The following is a 20,235-nucleotide window of genomic DNA, read 5'->3' as shown; positions in this document are numbered from 1 at the left end:
GTTCTCTCCAAGACAGTTGCTATAGCAGTAACTTCTAATTTTCATTCACCACTTGAGTCACTTTTGATTACTATTGCCAAATGTCTCACTACTACCTCTTGTTACCATAACCCAATCACTATCTACTTGAGCATTCCCCTAAAAAGAAAAAATAAAATGAGTTACTATAACCGAATGACTATTTATTCCAATATGTTAGGCATTCCCCAAGGTAAAAAAAAATTGAAACTAATGGTTAACATAATTCCCTTCCCAGTTCCCACTTTCCCTGCTATGTGTCAGTGTGGCCTTCAGCATTTGTTAAATTTTTCTTTTACTGGTTTGCTTTCTCTCTCTGTTAATTTCTCTATCCAGTTTTGTACTGGATACACATTAAGCTTCAATATCAGAATCTGTATGAGAAATTGTATAATGGCATGAGCTCAGAGAACACTCTTTTTCTTCCTGCACTTTTATTTGTTTCAAAAAGCTTAGTAGAATTATTGTTCTTTTTTCTATTTAATAATAAATGTCTTAATTGGTTTTTGTAGTGGTCGTTGTGCAGATGGAATGGAGTTCTGTGCATTATATGCTCATCATAGCCTTTTTGGCATGCATTGTTGTATCCCGTTCATGAAAATATACAGCCACCATGTCTGCCCTGCTGCATATTGTGCTCTCTCTCTCTCTCTCGGTGCAAAGAGCAACAAAACATTTAAACTTGATTAGAGAACTTAAAGTTAAGATGATTAGTGTTGACAAAAATCTACCATCCAAGACTATTGAAGTTGTAAGTTGCCAATGCTAAATAAATAAAGCTTGAATAACCTCGTTTGGATGCTTTAATCCCATATATGATCTTGAACTAGCATCTCTCTCTCTCTGTTTGGTGCAGTGCACCAGCACATTTCTAATGTTTGTGTTTGTACTCTGTCCCATGCTTATCATTGTAACCTTATATGAACAATACATGCATGCATATATGTGTGTGTGTGTGTGTGTGTGTGTGTGTGCATGCGTGGTGTGTGTTCACACACACACACACATATGTATGTACATATTGTTCATATAAGGTTATAATGATATATAGGTGAATGAGAACATCAACATTGATCTGAGTTTCCTTTTCTCTTCTTTCTCCTCCCTATTTTTCTTTTCTTGCTCATCAACAATGATCTGAGTTTCCTCTTTTCTTCCTTCTCCTTCTCCCTATTTTTCTTTCTCGCTTGCCTATTATCTCAGTAAAGTTCTAGACTTGCAACAGCTTGTACCAGAGCTTCACTTGCCTATTATCTCAGGAAGTTTTAGTTGCAAGTTGCAACTAACTTGCACCAGAGCTGTAAGGCAGGTATTTTATTGAGTGCTTTGGTCCATCTCTTTCTCTGCTTCTTAATTACCTTTCACGTCTCTTCCCTGTTCTATCAGTCTCTATTACCATGGTCTTTAGTAAATTTCATATCAAAATTATCATTTGCTGAAAACTGTTGTGAAATTGTATAGTGAAGGTTCCTCTTTCATTTATTAAGGATTTTCCATTGTGGTATATGTACCAAATTCTTTTATCATCTGAATACCTGCTTTTATTTGCATGTTTGTTGTTGGCATCTTTATGTTTCAGTATTTTTTGTACCTTGTTATTGCTAATTGGTGCTAATATCTGGAATTTTTTTTAAACGTCAGTGATTCTTGTAGTTAAGGTTATATTGCAATGACTGCTTCTCTTGTTGCTTCTCATGGCCTATTTTTGTATTCAGGTCATAGCATTTCTGTATACTGCTATGAGAAGTGCTAATCTGGGACTTAGAACAGCACTTATAGTTACACCTGTTAATGTTCTACATAACTGGAGGCAAGAGTTTATAAAGTGGAGACCTTCTGAACTGAAACCACTTCGTGTATTGATGCTGGAAGATGTTTCTAGGTATAAATTGCTTTTGCTGGTACTTGCAGGTCGTGCTGATGAATTACTACTTTCTATTAGGTGAAAGCCATACAAGATTGTGCAGATAATCTATTTTAGCTGAACTCCTTACTCAAGTATTTGTTAACTTGGTATCAAACTGTAGCATAGAAGAAAGGAGGAGAATGAAAGTAGGAATAGCAGCTGTGACGGCATGACCTCTTTCTCTGTTCCATTGGTTGAGGGGAAATGCCCGTAACAGTGTAATTTATAATAATCCCTTGTTAGGGTTACGAACTGTCCGTAATTTTGCTATGATATTGTAAAGGGACCATTTGGGTGTCCCATATGTTCTGAATATTATCAATATTACAAGAATGTCAGGTTAATAACTGTTTTAACTTGAAAAAAACTAAACTAAACCAATCACTCCTTAACATGTCTCATCAAGTTGTAATCGTGGTTCTTCTATAATGGTGCATTGTTCTTGACGATCTCTTGGTGAATATGGTGGTTATCTGGTTCTTTGGTTCCATGGGTTTGATTCTTTCTTCTCTGATTCAATTCTTCCTAACAAAGTGTAATCAATTTGAAAGTATGTTGTTTATCATGAAAAATAGGATTCAATATTAATGCTAGAGCACTTTTATTATCAGAAGATGTAATGTAATGACATGCTCTAATTCACAATGCACTCACTAGTCAATATATCCATATATATATTTATTTTAGAGATGATTTATCAATAGTTCTAAACTTCAGTGCTTGATCTGGTTATACTTCTGTTTTCTACTACTCAATGAGATCAGCTTCCTGCTCAAGAATATACCATATCACTAGAACTGATTTTTCTAGTGACATGGTCTTATGCCCAAGCCGCATTATTGTATCCAATAACTGATTCTCTTTATTTGCCAGTCATTCTTATGATAAACAAAGCGCTGACCAATATTGTCCTTATTGTATATAAGATCCTCCTTAAAGCCTCCATGTGTGTAGTAAGGAAATGGATAAATTAGCAAATTTGTTTAACTGTGCATAATATATTTGACCTTGTAATGGTAAGATACTGAAGATCCTCAAACATGCTTCTATATTTCTTTGGTTCTTTCATGGATTCTTCTTTCTCCTTCAATATTGTACAAACCTACAAGGTGTATCTATGGGCTTACAGTTCACTCTATTCTTTTAAGGACAACTATTGCAATATTTTTGTTGCAATTATTTAGTCTCACTTTTGAATCTGTCAATTTTAATGTTGAGTAGATATTTTAATACTCTTAAATCCTTCATTTGATATCTTTCATTAAGAATTCCTTTTTTTGATCTATAAGAGCTACAAAACTCTATTCTTTTGGCTAAATGATTATATCACCATCCTCTTTCTCTACGATATATGCATCACAACTGATCAATGGTGGCTCTTATGAATTTTCTTTCTTTCAATGCTTGATGAAAGCTTTTGAACCAAGTTTGTGAACCTTGGTTTAGTCCAGCATAAGCCCTCAAGCCCTCCTTGCCCACCAGGAAGTACACCCAGCTTTGGCTTTGAAGCATGGGATGTGCATCCTGCATTTTTGAACTGATCTCTTTTCAACTTGGGATGTCATGAGCCGCACCCTACCCAGATAAGGAGTCCACTCATGGGTGATATAAGGTTAAAACTCATATACAGTGGGAAAGGGGTGCGTGTGCACAGATTTATCCATGCACACGGTGTGCATGCCCATTTTCCACCATTTTTCAATTTTTTAAAAATCTGACTGTACAAATGTGTTCTACATGGTCAATTTAGTGGGAATCAACTTGGACAATCGGATTTTGTCTTGTAAATATGGTTTTTGAAGGTTTGAAAAAATCAATGGGCAACAAATTTTTAATTTCAAACCTTAAAAGGTTTATGTTTTTTTTGTCAAAAAGCATGGTTGGCTGCTTCCTAGTGAATGGGCCATGTTGGACACATCAGTGTGCTCAAATTGTTGGAAGTATGGCTTTCAGCAGTGTACTTGGGGCATGCACTGCAACGCCCCAAAATTTTGAACTTGTAATTGTAAACCTTTAAAATAACTTGAAAGAGACTAGTAAATCCTTTGTTTTCAGAGTTTTTTTGTTTTAGTGAATCATAGTGAATCAATAGAAACAATTTTTTTCAAAAAGAAAAGACAAGTCGACAACCTTGGGTGCGTTATCGGAAAACCTCCATTTCACAATAGATTGTATCTTTGCAAAGCATTTAGAAAACCATATGCGGGATGTTAGTCGAAACAGTGGGATCTCAAAGCCATCTTGCAGTCGCCATCACCCATCTCGTAAACCTAATCATCACCTGTACCCATAAGATCTGTCAGTTTCATGAAAAACTGGTAGGTGCGTAAGAAAGACAATATAGAACAATTCTAGCATATGCATTTAATCTATACATGATACACAATTCAACGACAATATGAACAAGATAACTTTGTTTCGATATTAGCTGTCCTGCGGGTACACAGAGACACAAAACGTAGAAACAACTGAGACTAATCCGGGGGTTTATTATGCTATGTATTTTCGATACCCTGAATAGCTAGTTGAGTCCGCACCTAAGGTGGCGGTCGGTGACCGAGAGAAAATTTCTCAAAGGCATATGTTTTATCGGATGCATTCAACTTCTGCAGAAGTTCATGGGATCTATCACATAGGATAATCTTTAGTAGTCTCGTCCCCTACCTCCGATGATTGGAGACACCGAGTCATTTGCCTGAGGGGTGGTTGTTAACAACTTGTCCATCAGAGTTTTTATACCAATCCATCATCTCCCTTGACGGAAACAAGAGGCGAATGAGTGAGTCAGGTTTATTTAAGTGATGACCCATTCTACATGCTCTGGTCTTTCAAACCAGCTCGAGTATCTTGCTTGTGAAGGCGATCATCACCATTATGTGATTTCAACAATGTGCCATTCACACGCTTCGAGGTTACCACAAAGCTCTCATCCAATTATCGTAATACTAACATGTCGTGCCTGTCTAAAAGTACGATTACGATGAGAGGGGTATTGGTTTATCAAAAGAAACCCCAACTCCATTGTTTCGTAAAGGAAATGATACAACTATGTTATTTAGTTTGACATGATCTAGTCTATGAAAACACTTGTATATCCATGTGCAATTTGTACGATACGAGATCGCCATGGATCTCTCATCCATTTATCGCAGTATCAACATGTTGCGCATGTCAGGTCGAGCCTGACCGCACCCAAACAGAGGGAGAGAGTGCAGGGAGGGCATCACCCTCCCTTGCCGAAACAGGGCGACAGGGAGAAGGGGGGCTTTGGGCCCTCTCCTGTTCGCCGAGAAGGAGAGATGATGAGCAGAACAACGCCTCTCCCTTGCAACTCGAGGAGAGAGAGAGAGAGAGAGAGAGAGAGAGAGAGAGAGAGAGAGAGAGAGAGAGAGAGAGAGAGAGAGAGAGAGAGAGAGAGAGAACACCCCTCGGCAAATCAGTAAGACAGAGAGAGGGAACATGGAGGGGGGCTGCACGTACCTGCAGGGGGAGGTTGCCGACACAAGAAAGGCTCTGATGAGGGTCCTTCCAGCGAGCCAAAGGAGGAAGACAAGAGTGGGGGGGGGGGGGGGGGAGGGGAGCGGGAGACTTTCTGGGAGAGAGAAGAGAGCGGGAGGGAAGAGAGTGGCGAGAAGGGAGCGGGGGTTCGGGGAGCTCCTTAGCGTAAAAGGAGACTCCCCTCCTCCCGTGTTTATATAGAAACACGGGGGGGGGGGGGGCAGCTTGGGTTTGGATCCAGTCGGATCCAACCTAGATCTGATATTTTTCTTTTTCTTTTTTTTTTAAATTTTGACAGGTTTTACATGCACACCCACCACTTTCCCCACATACAGTTATTTAGTTAAAATGACCACATAAGAAGTTTGAAGCATTTATACATTCCAAAGACTACAAACTGAGAAAACTTTAAAATAGGAACCGATCTTCCTAAGAAAACTCCAACCAGAAGCTATCTCTTCCTATTCAAGTTCTGTGAAAAACTTATCTTAGTGAAGTAACTGAAAAAGTTGCAAACATCCCTGTCGAGTGGAGCAGCAATAGATTTGAGACAGGTCGTTCTGAAGGCTAATGATGATAGCAGTACGACAGAAACATGAAAACTGATCAACGTGAATTGGGTGCATCTGACAGCTGGAAATTTAGCAGCTCATGTCAGGTGTATGGCTTGAGTCTAACTATTTCAATAGCAATGAAATTTTAGCAGACTCATCAATTGAATGTTACTGACGTGGGACATAACATAGACTATGCAAATCCAGGTTAACATCAGTTTGAAGCAAGGTTGCCAAACTAGGAAGCGGGAAACGATACGGGAAGCGGAAGCGAGAAGTGATGCATTTTAAAATATATAAGAAGCGGGATGCGAGGAATAAAAAAAGAAATATAAAAATTGAATGAGAATCAAAATAAAACACAAATAAAAACTAAAATAAAAGTGACATACTAAATTTCATGATTTTTTAGTGTAAGAATTAATTTTTTAACAAAATCTAAAAATGATAACTACCAATTTAGCAAAAGCACGTGGAAGTGAGTGAGAAGAGTTAGAGAAAACACATAAAAAACATGAAAAGTTGAGTAAGAGAACATATAATAAGAATAAATGAAGCTTGTGGAAAGCATAGGAAAAGCGTGGGGGAATCGAGGTTCTCATCAAGTTTCGGAAGCGAGGAGTATCGCGCTTCCGAAGCGAGTTTCAAGGAAGCGAGCTTCCCACCTATCTAAGAAGCTTCCGGTAACTCTGGTTTGAAGCACGTCAGTTGGATCTGGATGGATTCAAGTGCACTTTATGCGGCACACTGAGACAACCCAACTAGAGCCTGGTGCATGTAAGAAACAGCAGATCCAAGACTAAGATAACACGTTGGATTTGGTAGGGTTCAACATGGATGGTCAATATAACTGGGCACAAGACCAATACGATCAAGTTAGTTGTGTCAGGCGAAATCAACTGGTATTGTGCAGTTTGAACATGTCCTGGGATAAAGAGACATGAAGACAATTGGGTCTATATGACCTCAGCATTGTTAGAACAAAATTAGAAAGTCACAAGAAATTAAAAGCCAGGCTATGGGGCAGTCTCTTCCAATCAAAAGTGAATGATGGCGTATATGGAAGCAGTGACTGGACCATGGATATATTCGAAGTAGGTGCCCAGATCTAAGCAATAAAGGAGACCTATTAATTTCTTTGTGTAGTTTAGATTGACCCTGGCCTGCTCGCTGTCCCCAACTTGAACCATTTCCCGCTGGGGCTTGTACATGGATGTCCTAGATTCTGAGATATGCTTTTAGGTGCCCATTCTCCATTAACTGGTCCAAACATGGGTTCAAAATCCTCTTAGACTGTGGCTTGTGTCAAACAGAGAACCACTGGTTGATTGTGTTGCACATGGAATTATAACTGTTGGCTGTTTGTTCACACACAAAGAGATCTTCCTTTGCCATTTGACACTGTTTTGCATTTGACGTGATTGCTTTGCAATTTATTCAATTCAGTTGGCATACTTGCATGGATTGAATAAGCCTTGGAATGCACACAGGATCAAATTTTGCCACCGTGAGTGGTGCACACACGCAGGGTTCAGCTTCCTTTGGTGACCATGTAGAAACACCGAGTATATGTACATGCAATATAAACTATCCAAACATCTCGACAACTGATCTTTTTGATTTATCACACACTAGTTGCTGGTTTTTGCAGCAACTAGTTTATTGTTCTTGTGACCTATAACATGAGATGATCAATCTCATCAACTCTAACATGTCATATGCAAGGCTGCTCAGGGATGCCACTACAATGCCCTCAACGTGCTATGGAGTTGACATAAGAAGAACAATACACAGATAACTTTTAATGAGAAGCTAATGTAGACTAGTGCCTCCAAATGACATCTTTGAATCGTCAAGGTTAAAACTTGGGTAATGTTACCTTCAATAATTGCAAAAACTAAAAAACTTTTAATGAGAAAGTGGGGACATATATACATCCCAAAGAAACCAATCTTGTTAATTTTTTTTAATTAAAACCAATATCTTTTTAGATAAGTTTTCATGAGATAGGCATAAAATAACGAAAAAAGGCCAAGAATTCTAATCTAACCAAGCTCTTTGAAGACACTATCAAAGAAACCTTTTGGTTTCTCAGTTTACCTCTTGGGTATGGATTGTTTTCATTGAAGAGATCCAATGTGCAGTAATTTCTTTGCATGTTCGTGTTACATATTCATGCATGTGCGTGCGTGTGCATGTGTGTGTGTGTAAGACCTTAGTGACTGTAAACATGTAGCACTTTCTTGCTCCGGACTGATTTAGAAATTATATAATGATAGTATCCATAATGATTCTATTTATTAATATTGGTTACTATGGTATGTAAGTAATTCTATAGAAGTAAAAGACAACAATTTGGCTTTTTCTTGGGGGTTTGGGAACCTGAAGAGCTTAATAATTGTGGGAGATGTGCTTCCCATTTTCTTCTCATTTTTTCGGTCACACACACACACCTCATTTCTTGTTCACTTCCAAATATTTGGGTTCACCTTGCTTCTTACTTGTTTTGCATCCCTTTTTATTCATTTCCTTCTTGTTTCCTATTGGGCTCCAGTTCTGCTTCTGTATTGCTTCATGCACGGCTCCTTTATTGCTTTCAGCATGTTCATATAATGTTTATCCTTCATGCTTCACACTTCTATTTGATTATGGCTGTCAATTGGTCAGGTTTGTGCTGGATACCCGGCCCGAACTTACACAACCCGAACTTATATTGTCGGGTTCGTAGGAAAAAGGGAGACCGTAAACGAATATTATTGGTTTTTGAATTGATTCTTAGGACCCAACAGGATTTGGGTCTGGGTATGAGTGTCAATATTGGAGCATCAGGTTGGATATCCTACCTGGTGACCGGATAGTCGACCCAATCATGAGTATAGATAACAGCTAGGTTTTATATAAAAAAGGGAAAATGTGCTCAAAGGATTTGAAACACAACCAACCTGTGTAATGCCCAAGATAGTTAACCAGTACACCAAGCACATTTTCATGCAATGAGAAAGAAAACAGTTTCTATGGTTTCTAAAACTAGATTCCAACAAGCCAGCCCGACCTAACGATGATTCAATGGTTAACAAGCCATCTCAGGTTCGGCTCTGAGATTTGGAAAGTTTGGTAGGATATTGTTTCTTTAATGTCCAACCTGATTGCAGACCTGAATATTTCAGTGAATCGTTTTGCCCAATCTCTGGACCCAATTCTAATGGGTGATTCATGGATGATCCTATATGGTACGGAATGTTGGGCTGCCAAGTGACATCATATTCAAAAAATGAGTGTAGCTGAGATGCGTATGCTGAGATGGATGTGTGGAAATACAATAAAAGATAAGATTCGGAACGAGGAGATACGTAAGAAGGTAGGCGTTGCACCCATTGAAAATAAGATGAGAGAGAATCGTTTACGGTGGTTTGGACATATTCGACGTAGGCCTAATGATGCTCCAGTTAGAAGGATGGAGAAATGGGAAAATATATTAGTTAAAAGAGGTCGGGGTAGGCCTAGGAAGACATGGATGGAGGTGATAAGAAAGGATATGAATGCTTTGAACCTCACCGATGACATGGCATTGGATAGAAATGAATGGAGGAGAAGGATTCATGTGGAAGACCCTGAATGATTTTCTTTGTTGGTTCATATCGCCGACCCCAATTGTTTTGGGATGAAGGCGTAGTTGTTGTTGTTGTTTGTTTGTTGTTGATTCATGGATGATCCTATTACTTATTTTGGGATCTTTCTTATTTTGGCTTGGGTCAAAGACTCACTTCAATCTAAAAAGGAAAATAACTTATTGAGAGTTCTTTCACTTTGATTTTTATAAATAGAACTATTTTGATAAGCCATCTTATTTTTTCTTTGAAAATCTCCTGAAAACCTTTTATGTTGTCTTTGGTTTTTATAAATAGAACTGTTCCCTTCCTGAAATTCAATAAATTTTGGGGGGTTAGGCTTGCATGTAATCCAGTTGGTTGTCTTTTGGAATCACGTGGAGGTTATGTTTGGTCTATATGACCTTATTCCTCTTGGGTTGAGTTTATACATTGTTGGGTTCAGTTTAAATATTAAGAATGATAATGATAGTAGCAGCAACAATACTAATAATAAAGCTGTAATGGAATTACTTGAGAGAATTATGGAACCTAAAGTAGAGGCACGTTGAAGAAGCACTGAAGTGGAGAAACTGTGTTTTTTCATTATTCATATACTGAGGTCATGCATCCTGTATTTTGCATAAAGGACTTTGGAGGGGTTTTGTATGGATATTTTTCAAGTATGTTAATCTCATACTTGATTTCTGTCCACAGCTATGAAAATTCATATTTACTTGAGAACCTTGCCAGGTATAATAAATCTCTCTCTCTTTCTCAGGGTATCTGCTTGCATGTGCTAGGGTGTGCTATGTTGCCTTCCTGAACATCTTGATAGTTGCACGTCTTCATTGTTCCATTGCATTTGGATATTGGATATTTGTTTCGAGAAGTGAATAACTGCTTTGGCATTTAAAATAAACCATTTGAACATGATTGATTTGATTTTTAATATTTTCCTAAATTTGAATAATTATTTGTTGTTATTTGCTCTTATTTTATATGGTTAATTTAGCTGTAATGTGGCCGTTCATCCTTATTTTATTGTCAATTTACTGTGCTTGATTGTTGCAATTTGAAATCAATGTTAGGATACTGGTGCCTATTATGGCATCGGTAAGTTTATGATACTAATAAGACATTCATTTTTAGTTTACCTTGCATTTGCTTAGAGAAAATTCGCAACGAGCAAGGTTGCTCGCAAAGTGGAGGGAAAAAGGTGGCATCCTGCTAATTGGTTATGCTGCTTTTCGGAACTTATCTCTTGGAAAACATGTCAAGGATAAAAGTATTGCTGGAGAGATCTGCGAAGCCTTGCAGGTGAGCTTTATGAGTTCTAAAATTCTAGCTTCATGTGCAGATATTGTGCTTGAGTTGAAACAATGCTTTCACAGTTGCATTTGTCATGCCATAAATCTTTAACAATAATCAGTATATAAGAAGACACCAATTTGTGGGCTGTGTCTTCATCTTGATGTTTTTTGAAAACAATGTTTACTTGACTGGGAAAGGAGGAATGCCTTCTCGGTGATTGCCTCTGTTGCGAAGTTATCTTGGGAAGATGGTTGTGAAATGAAATGAATATCAAACACAAGAGAATGCCACTAAGGGCTACAAGGAATTGCAAATACACAAAAGACCACTATTGGGTCAAATACAATCTCACTAACGAGATAAACACAAGAATCACAATCTAAAGAATATAATTTTATATAATACTTATGCTTGTGAAAAGCATAGCATAGTACAAATGAGGGAGCTCTATTTATAGAGCCACACGAGGAATGAAGGGAGGCAGCCCAACAGTCATTGGACTGCCTCCAACGGTCATATTTTTGACCGCTGGGAGCAGTCCAATGGCTAGTTGGACTGTTCCCAACAGTCATGTTGACTGAAAACATAAAAAACAGAAAAATAAAAGGCAGAAAATTAAAGAACTAAAAAGACTATACAGCCCCTACTGGGCTGTATTTATTACATTGAGTGAAAGGACCAAAATACCTCTGATTTTCTCTCTCCTTTTCTGCATTTTATTTACTCCTTTTTTTTTTTGCTGAGTTCTTCTATCGCAGATCTGAAACATATTCAGATATGCTGTCGTCTCCTCTTGTTACCTTCTTCTGTTCACTTGCTGAGTTCTCCTATCGCAGATCTGATCTGCTGTCGTCCCCTCTTGCTGCCTTCTTCTGTCGCAGATCTGAAATCTATTCAGATCCACTGTCGTTATTGCCTTCTTCCTTTCACGCAGAAGCCAAAGTCGACTTCTAGCCTTTCACGTGATCTGCCTAGTCACGTGATCTGTCTTTTCTTCTCCACCTGCATCACGTACCAGCCGAGTTCCCTACCTTCTTTCTCATGGTCCCTGAAACCTCCTTGGCACAGATGGGGTTTGTCACTGCTAACATTTGTTTGTATCTGCCCCTCATGCTTCTCAAGCAACTCCAAAAGAGACCATCTATGCTTTGCATAGAGATGTGCCTAGATTAGATCCATGGGGAAAATTTTGACTATTGTTAAACCATTTAGTGACTGCTAGAGCAGGTGGAATTGAGCTCTCGAGATAAACTCTTCTACCTGTCATATCACAGCCAAGGGTTACTTTGCTGACCCTACCTGGATTTGAATCAACAGCCTTTATTACAGAGGGGGTGGTTTGCAATTGATCATTGCGATGTCCAAAATCATTGGATCTTGCACATAATAGCATAGTGGATGCTATATCAATGTATCTGGAAGCACCGATCAATTCCACAAATACAGAAAAGTGCCATTCTTAAGGGAAGCAATCCCTTGAATGGCATTAAAATGATCAACCAAAGTGACCTTTTTCTCTATTTGTTTCTAAGGTTCCTACCAAGTTCTGTATAGGATTCGGTTAAAAACAAGCGTCACTGCTGTTAAAAATGAAGTGGAAAGCATACATGATGAGACAACATCAGATAAGGTATTGGAAACAGAATGTTTGAGATACAAAGGAAATGTCTATACTAGGTGACCCAGAGAGCAAGCAAATGTACCTGCTCGATAACACGTGGCATTGTCCAACGATAGAGAAGCACCAAGAAGATCAGGCAGGATAAGGCATCCTATTGAAAAATGGGTGAGTTATGATAACTTTTCTATGTATTTTCAGATCTTTCTATCCAAGATTGAAAAACACGAGGAACCACTTGGGTTTTGTCAAGCCATTCAATTCAGCAAATGGATTGAAGCGATGAATGAGGAGATCGAGGCACTTCATGAGTGTCAAACATGGGAAATAGTTGGTCACCCCCCAAATAAAAATGTTGTTGGCTCAAAATGGGTATATAAAATTAAATATAAACTGGATGGTAGCATCGAACGATACAAGGCACATCTTGTTGCCAAAGGTTTTACTCAAGAATATGGTCAAGATTATGATGAGACATTCAACCCAGTGGCGAAAATGAGAACTATTCGTATTATTCTTGGCCTCACTATTGAACATGGATGGACCCTTAGTCAGCTTGTTAAAAATGCATTCCTTCATGGGGATCTAAAAGAAGAAGTCTACATGGAGCAACCTCAAGGTTATGAAGAGGGAGACCCAAAAGAATATGTATGCAAGTTAACCAGAGCATTGTATGGTTTAAAACAAGCCTCCAGGTCATGGCTTGAAAGCTTCTCTTTAGAGATTCAGAACCACAATTTCTTTCGCTTTCAACTGGATCATTCTCTATTCATATACAGGGATGGAACCACTATGGTTTTCTTACTTATATATCTTGATGATATCGTGATCACTGGTAATGCTCCAGATCATATTCAACGAATTAAAGCTTTACTAAGTATGCGGTTCAAGATGAAAGATCTTGGGGAACTGAGATATTTTCTTGGTGTAGAGGTGGACAGACATGATGAAAAAATGTTATTAACTCAACACAAATACACTCTTGATCTTCTAGCCAAAGCAGGAATGACAGATTGCAAACCACTGCCAACACCCAGCGTTGTCAATCAAAAACTCAGTCTTTGTGATGGTGAACTATATCCTGACGCAGGCAAATATCGCAGTTTAGTGGGCATGTTACAGTACCTCACCTTTACTAGACCAGACATTGTATATTCTGTAAATCAAGCATCTCAGTTCATGCATGAACCAAAAACTGGTCATATGGATGCCGTCAAACGCATTCTTCGTTACTTAAAGGGCACGGTGGGTGATGGACTCACATATGTACAATCTTTATGGGAAACACCAAAATATGACATATTGGCCTATACAGATGCAGACTGGGGCAGGGGACCCAGATGAGAGAAGGCCTATTTCAGGATACTGTGTTTTTATTGGTAGAAACCTTGTCTCATGGAGTAGCAGAAAACAGAAGGCTGTGGCGAGATCTAGCACAGAAGCAGAGTATAGATCTATGGCAGCTACCACAGCAGAAGTGACCTGGATTAGGCATTTACTTACTGAGATGGGAGAGAATATCTCAAGTTCGACTCTCATGTGTGATAATAGAAGTGCTATACAAATTGCATTCATTCCTGTTCATCACAGTCGGACTAAGCATATTGAAATTGACCAACATTTCATCAGACAAAAGATAGCGGACAAAGAGATTGATCCGGTTTATGTATCTTCAGAAGAGCAAGTCGCTGATATGTTCATAAAAGGTCTCACCAGTAACCGTTTTTGGTATTTGAAGAACAAGTTGCACATGGTTCACTCCCATGCACAACTTGAGGGAGGGTATTAGAATATGGATCAGATATGGATCCAGTAGAGGATCCATATCTGACACGAGTTTGTATATGGATGTAATACATATTACTTATACATGACAGTTTTGTCCATGTAAAAAGAATTGTAAACCCTATTAATGTTAATGAAGGATTAGTGCAGCACAACAGAAAATTCTTCTGGCTGCCGATTCCAGCATAGCCGAGTTCTTCTCTCTCTCCTCTTCGCCTCCATTCCTTCTCGGTTTTCTCGACAAAGTCTGCCATTCAAGGGCAGTTTTCATAGATACACATATATATATATATATATATATATATATATATATATATATATATATATATATATATATATATATATATATATATATATATATATATATATACATACACATCATATTTTAACAGGATGCAGATTAAAGGGAAAAATGGTGCAGAGTTTTTAGGTCGGAGATTTTATGCAGTTGGTAATTTGGGAAGATGAAAATGGCCTTATTCTTAAAAGAATTTTGATCCATTGTAACAACCTACATGATTAAATAAAATCTGGGCCTCTATATCAATTGTCCCTGATGAGGTGACCTCTTGGATCACTTTTTATCAAGCGGGCAAGGAGTTATCATCCCATATCTAGTCTTTATCTGCCTTTAGTTTTTTGTGCCTTATCTTTGTTCACTTTTTTTTGTATTGCTTTTTTAGTGAAATCCTCATAATCACATCTTTGAGTCTTTAATATACTAATTTAGGCTTTCAGAAGAGAAGGGTTTCATCATTCATTTACATTATTGGAGTTGGGCTAATCCAGAATCCACCAATCAACAGAATCAACACACATGAAAAATCAAGAATTCAGGCTTTTGAAATTAAGGGTGCATTTGATACACGGGATGCGCCTGGGCGGGGACTGACCTGTCCCTGCCCGGTCTGTGTCCCGTGTTTGATTACATGCAGACAACGCAAGCTGCACATGACACAGCGGTTCTGCACGGTGGTTTTGGTGGGACTCGCTGCTCGCACCCCTGGGGGTGCGACCTGCCCGTTCAGGACAAATACCATCGTGCGGCGTTTGTCCTGACAGTCAAACACGCCCTAAGCGATGTTATCTTTTTGTAACTTTTTAGAAGAACAAAATATTATTGGTGTGTCAAAGAACCATGCATCTGGTATATGTTGGTTATTGAATCTTTGTGAGAGAAAATGGATTAGCAATGATTTCTGGGCTAAATGGATTTGGTGATTCTAATTGGTTGCAGATGATTTTTCTGGTTCTCATCTTTTTATCTTCAAAACATCAGCAGCAGAACCTATGGCATCTTACTATGTTCAAATTAACCGAATGATTTAGATTGTTGAGGAAGCAGTTGGCTATAAAGTTCAATTTTCGTTGCTTTTATTTTGTATGCTGCCAGTTTGACTTCTAGCTTCCAATAGAAAGGGCTGCCAGTTTGTTTGACTTCTAACTTACAACAGAAGGGCCTTTTAGCATGTGATTTATGAAGCAATCCTACCCAATTACATTGTGGTATATTTGAGACCCATAAAAGCCTATTGTACAAACAAGGATTCACTTCACAATATCATAACATGTTTGTTTATGCTTTCAGTGTAATGTGATCGTTCAGTTGTGGTGAATTAGTTAATTCTTTCTAATTGTTTTAATTTCAATATGGCTTTATGATGTTGTACTGATGGCTGCATGTGTTTTTGTGCATTTAATTACATTCATCAGAACGGGCCTGATGTCTTAGTCTGTGATGAGGCTCACATGATTAAGAATACAAGGGCGGACATCACCCAAGCCTTAAGGCAAGTGAAATGCCAACGAAGAATTGCACTAACTGGTTCACCACTGCAAAACAATTTAATGGAATATTACTGTGTAAGTCCTCTTGCTCTACATACTTTCAGATACAACTGCTTTCTGGTTCATTTGCCTGCCTGTTTGGTTATGGCCACAATTTTGCATATGCAACAGATGGTTGACTTCGTGAGGGAAGGGTTCCTTGGAAGCAGCCACGAGTTTAGAAATCGGTAGGAGTTTAGATTCTAGAATGTCTTCATCATTCAATTTTTGATGATTTTTTTTTTTTAAAGTTGGTCTTGATTTTGTGCACCTTATGCAGGTTTCAAAACCCTATAGAGAATGGACAGCATACTAATTCTACGCAAGAAGATGTGAAGATCATGAATCAAAGGTCACATATCCTCTATGAACAATTAAAAGGATTTGTCCACAGAATGGATGCAACAGTGGTTAAGAAGGAATTGCCCCCTAAAACTGTCTATGTCATTTCTGTCAAACTTTCTCCATTGCAGAGAAAGCTGTATAAAAGATTTTTGGATTTCCATGGTTTCACAAATGTGTCAAATGAAAAAGCAATTAGAACGAGCTCCTTCTTTGGTGGATATCAGGCTTTAGCTCGGGTATCTTCTCTTCTAGATTAATTCTAATATGATGTGTTTTGCAGGATTTTGATGCCCTTTTTGCTGACGATGTTCTGTTTTCATTATGCTTTTAATTACATCTACTTATTTTAAGTTGTTTTCATATTAATTTTTCTGAAATTTTTTATTATTTTGTCAAAAAATAAAATCTTTTGAAAATCTCAAAAGATATTTGCCAAGAAATCCTGTGGATGATATTTGTTAGGATGATTAATGCAAATATTAACATGAAATTAATGTTTTGATAGGTATGGAATCATCCAGGACTATTGCAAATGACCAAGGAGTATAGGGAAAACCAAAGACGGGAGGATGCAGTTGAAAATTTTCTTGTTGATGACAATTCTAGCGATGATAACTTAGACCGTGAAATCCCAGTAGGAGGTATGATGGCTTCAAAACCCTTAAAATGTTCTTTAATTAATTTGAACACAAGAATGTTTTTGTTTTTATAACGTTAATTGAGTATTGGTTCCCACAAAAAAAAAGCTTTCTGAAAAAAATGTTAGTTGAGTCTTCATCCTTTGGGCTACTTCAATTCAAAGTTGCGTTCCGTTGCTGCTGTGATTAAGATTTGGATATTTCATGGTATCTCGACGATTCTTCTCATGTTTGTTTACATACATGGTTATAATCTATTACAGTGCTCTTGTCCTAATGACAGTGCTTGTTGATGATGATGTTGGTTCTCATTATTGGGAAATTCTTTGCATCCAAAGCAATGGCATGGATCTCCTCAGGGTTCTGAAGTGCAAGAAAACTACAAAATTTAGACATTCTTAAAAAATGCTAAAGTAAATGAACAAAGTGAATATGTGGACAAAATTCCTGTAATGTTGTGAGGGTGTTAAGGTTCTAATATGGCTTGCTTGTAGGGTGTAATGTGTTCAAGTCTCATCTTCTCTCTTTTTCTTTTCCATAAATAAAAGTTTTTTAATAGAACTGGCTTGAGCTTAGCTGAACGGAGCTTGATATTGATCAAGCTTGAACTGCGCTATTCAAGCTTGACTTATGCATATTACAAGCTGTGCCAAGCTGACTTCAGACAGCCCATGCTCAAACCCAGCTTGGTTTACATGCGTGGGACCCTACTTTCAACAAGCACTTGTGAATTTTCTAGGGAGCCTGGACCAGTTAGTGTTATTTACTTGCTTATGCATGCATTGAACCTTATTGAAGCAGCTCAAAGCATTCTAGTTTCCTGAAGTCTTGCTAGGTAATGCCTGATTAAGTAATGCTGTTCCTTTATCCTTACACATTATTGTAAGGAAATGAATTCCTCCGAAGATATTCACTAAACCACCAAAAGTGGACACTCAAAAGAGTTTCACCAAAATACCAAAATGAATACAAAAAGAACCACAAATGGGTAAGGGCACAAGAACAAGGAATAAAATATAATATTTTTATTGATCTCAACTCATGAAAGAACCTTTCCTTTTAGAGGGGGTTTCTGTGAGAAATCTAAATATCAGATTGATGGAAGCACCAGAGTTGCGTTTTTGCAGTGAATGGAGAGAAGGAGAAAGAGAGGGAGATGCTTAGAGAGAAAAACGACAGCCAGTATAAAGGAGGCATGCACTAATGCTATATTATGTAACACAATTTACAAAAGGTTTAAAATACAAACAAATATCAAGAATGCCATTACATAAAAGAAACAGACAAAACATGATTAGACACACAGGTCTGGATTCGATCTAGACCCGGTGACATCAAAGACACATTTTATCACCCTCCCTCAAGTTGTACATGGTCTTGAACCATGGACAACTTGTTCTTTAAGAGCCAAAATTGATGCTTTGTTAAGCTCTTAATGAACAAGTTGGCAACTTGACTTTCTTTACGAATGTGATGAGGCTCAATCTTCTTGTCTTCAACCTTCTGTCTGATGAAGTGTTGATCTATCTCAATATGCTTCGTGCGACCATGCTATATAGGATTATAAGCAATGTTAATGGCACTCTGATTATCACACAACAAAAATGATTCGGAGACTCCTTCCCCAAGATCTACAAGAAGATGTCTGACTCATGTAGCTTCAGCTGTCCCAGCAGCCATGGACCTATATTCAACTTCAGTGCTGATCTAGCAATGACTCTTTGTTTTCTGCTACTCCATGACACCAATTTTTTTTTCAATGAATATACAATAACCAAAAATAGATCGTCTCTCATATGGATCCCCTGCTCAATCCACATCTGTATAAGTGATGATCTCATGTCCCTTATTGTCAAGCCAATTTCTTTGATAAAGAAGACCATCTCCAATGGTTCCTTTCAAAAATCTTAAAATTCTTTTCACGGCTTCAACATAACCAGTTCTTGGTTTGTGCATGAATTGAGATACCTAATTGACAGAATATACAATGTCTAGCCTGGTAAAAGTAAGATACTGGAGCATTCCAACAATGCTTCGATATTTGGTCGGATGATTATATAAGTCTCCATCATTAGAACTCAGTCTTTGATGCAGAATACAAGGGGTGTTTAGGGGTTTACAATCTGTCATTCCTGCCCTACTCAAAAGATCAAGAGTATATTTATATTAAGAGTTAAAACATCACCTCTTTTATCCATTTCAACTCCGAGAAAATACTCAAGTCACCAAGATCTTTCATTTTTGAAATTTTGCATCAATACTGTTTGAATTGCCTATAAGAATTATGTCATCAACATATATAAGTAGCAACATAGTAACATCCTTATCTTTGAAAATAACAAGGGAATGTTCAAGAGAACATCTACGAAAACCATAGTTTTGAATTTTGAGAGAATAACTCTCAAACCAAGAGCGAGAAGCTTGCTTCAACCCATAAAGAGCTCTTTTCAATTTATAGACATAATCCTTGAGATCTCCTTCAGCATATCCAGGGGGTTGTTCCATGAAAACTTCTTCCTTCAGATCTCCATGTAAGAAGACTTTTTTTACATCTAATTGGCTCAACTGCCATCCATAATCAACATCTAAAGATATAACAATCCGTATTGTTCCCATCTTAACAACAAGACTGAAAGTTTCATCATAATCTTCCCTATATTCTTGAGTAAAACCTCATGCTACAAGTCTTATTTTATATCTTTCAATACATCCATCAGGTTTATACTTAATCTTATAAACCCATTTGCACCCAACAACATTTTCCTTCTCAGGTTTATGAACAATTTCTCAGGTATGTCCTTCATGTAAAGCTTCCATCTCCTCATTCATAGCCTCTATCCATTTATGCGATTTAATGGCTTGATAGAAGTTGACAGATTCATCATGCTTCTCTACTTGTGACATGAACAACTGAAAATCCATGAAAAAATTATCATAACTAACCCATCTTTGAATAAGATGTCGTATTCTTTCTGATCTTCTTAATAGAGGCTGAATTATACTCTGTGCGACAGAGTCAGTGACATGATCTCTTTCTCTTCGAACATAAACTTTGCCAGAGAATCTCTGAATTTCTATAGGTATTTCATTTTCAGACGTATTTGGAGATTCGAGATTATGATAATTTGAGCTCAATTCTTCACAA

General features: G+C 37.8%; 1 protein-coding gene across 4 annotated transcripts in view; it reads left to right on the top strand.

Moving 5' to 3' along the window:
• LOC149813720 (protein CHROMATIN REMODELING 20-like) overlaps positions 1-20,235 on the top strand; it is a 104,823-nt gene that overhangs the window by 57,851 nt on the left and 26,737 nt on the right. For all 4 annotated transcript variants that reach the window (XR_016428235.1, XM_089991343.1, XM_089991345.1 and 1 more), the window contains exons 15-20: positions 1,734-1,900; positions 10,736-10,883; positions 15,994-16,143; positions 16,240-16,295; positions 16,388-16,688; positions 16,958-17,093. Coding sequence is in view for 3 of the 4 variants with exons in the window: in XM_089991343.1 (XP_089847469.1) it covers positions 1,734-1,900; positions 10,736-10,883; positions 15,994-16,143; positions 16,240-16,295; positions 16,388-16,688; positions 16,958-17,093 (958 nt within the window). In the remaining variant the exon portion in view is untranslated. The remainder of the gene's footprint in view (positions 1-1,733; positions 1,901-10,735; positions 10,884-15,993; positions 16,144-16,239; positions 16,296-16,387; positions 16,689-16,957; positions 17,094-20,235) is intronic.

This window comes from Nuphar pumila, chromosome 16 (assembly GCF_984573655.1).
Source record: "Nuphar pumila chromosome 16, dmNupPumi1.hap1.1, whole genome shotgun sequence".
Classification (NCBI taxonomy): Eukaryota; Viridiplantae; Streptophyta; class Magnoliopsida; order Nymphaeales; family Nymphaeaceae; genus Nuphar; species Nuphar pumila.
The sequence above is the reverse complement of the archived record's forward strand: the minus strand, read 5'-3'. Positions and strand labels throughout refer to the sequence as shown.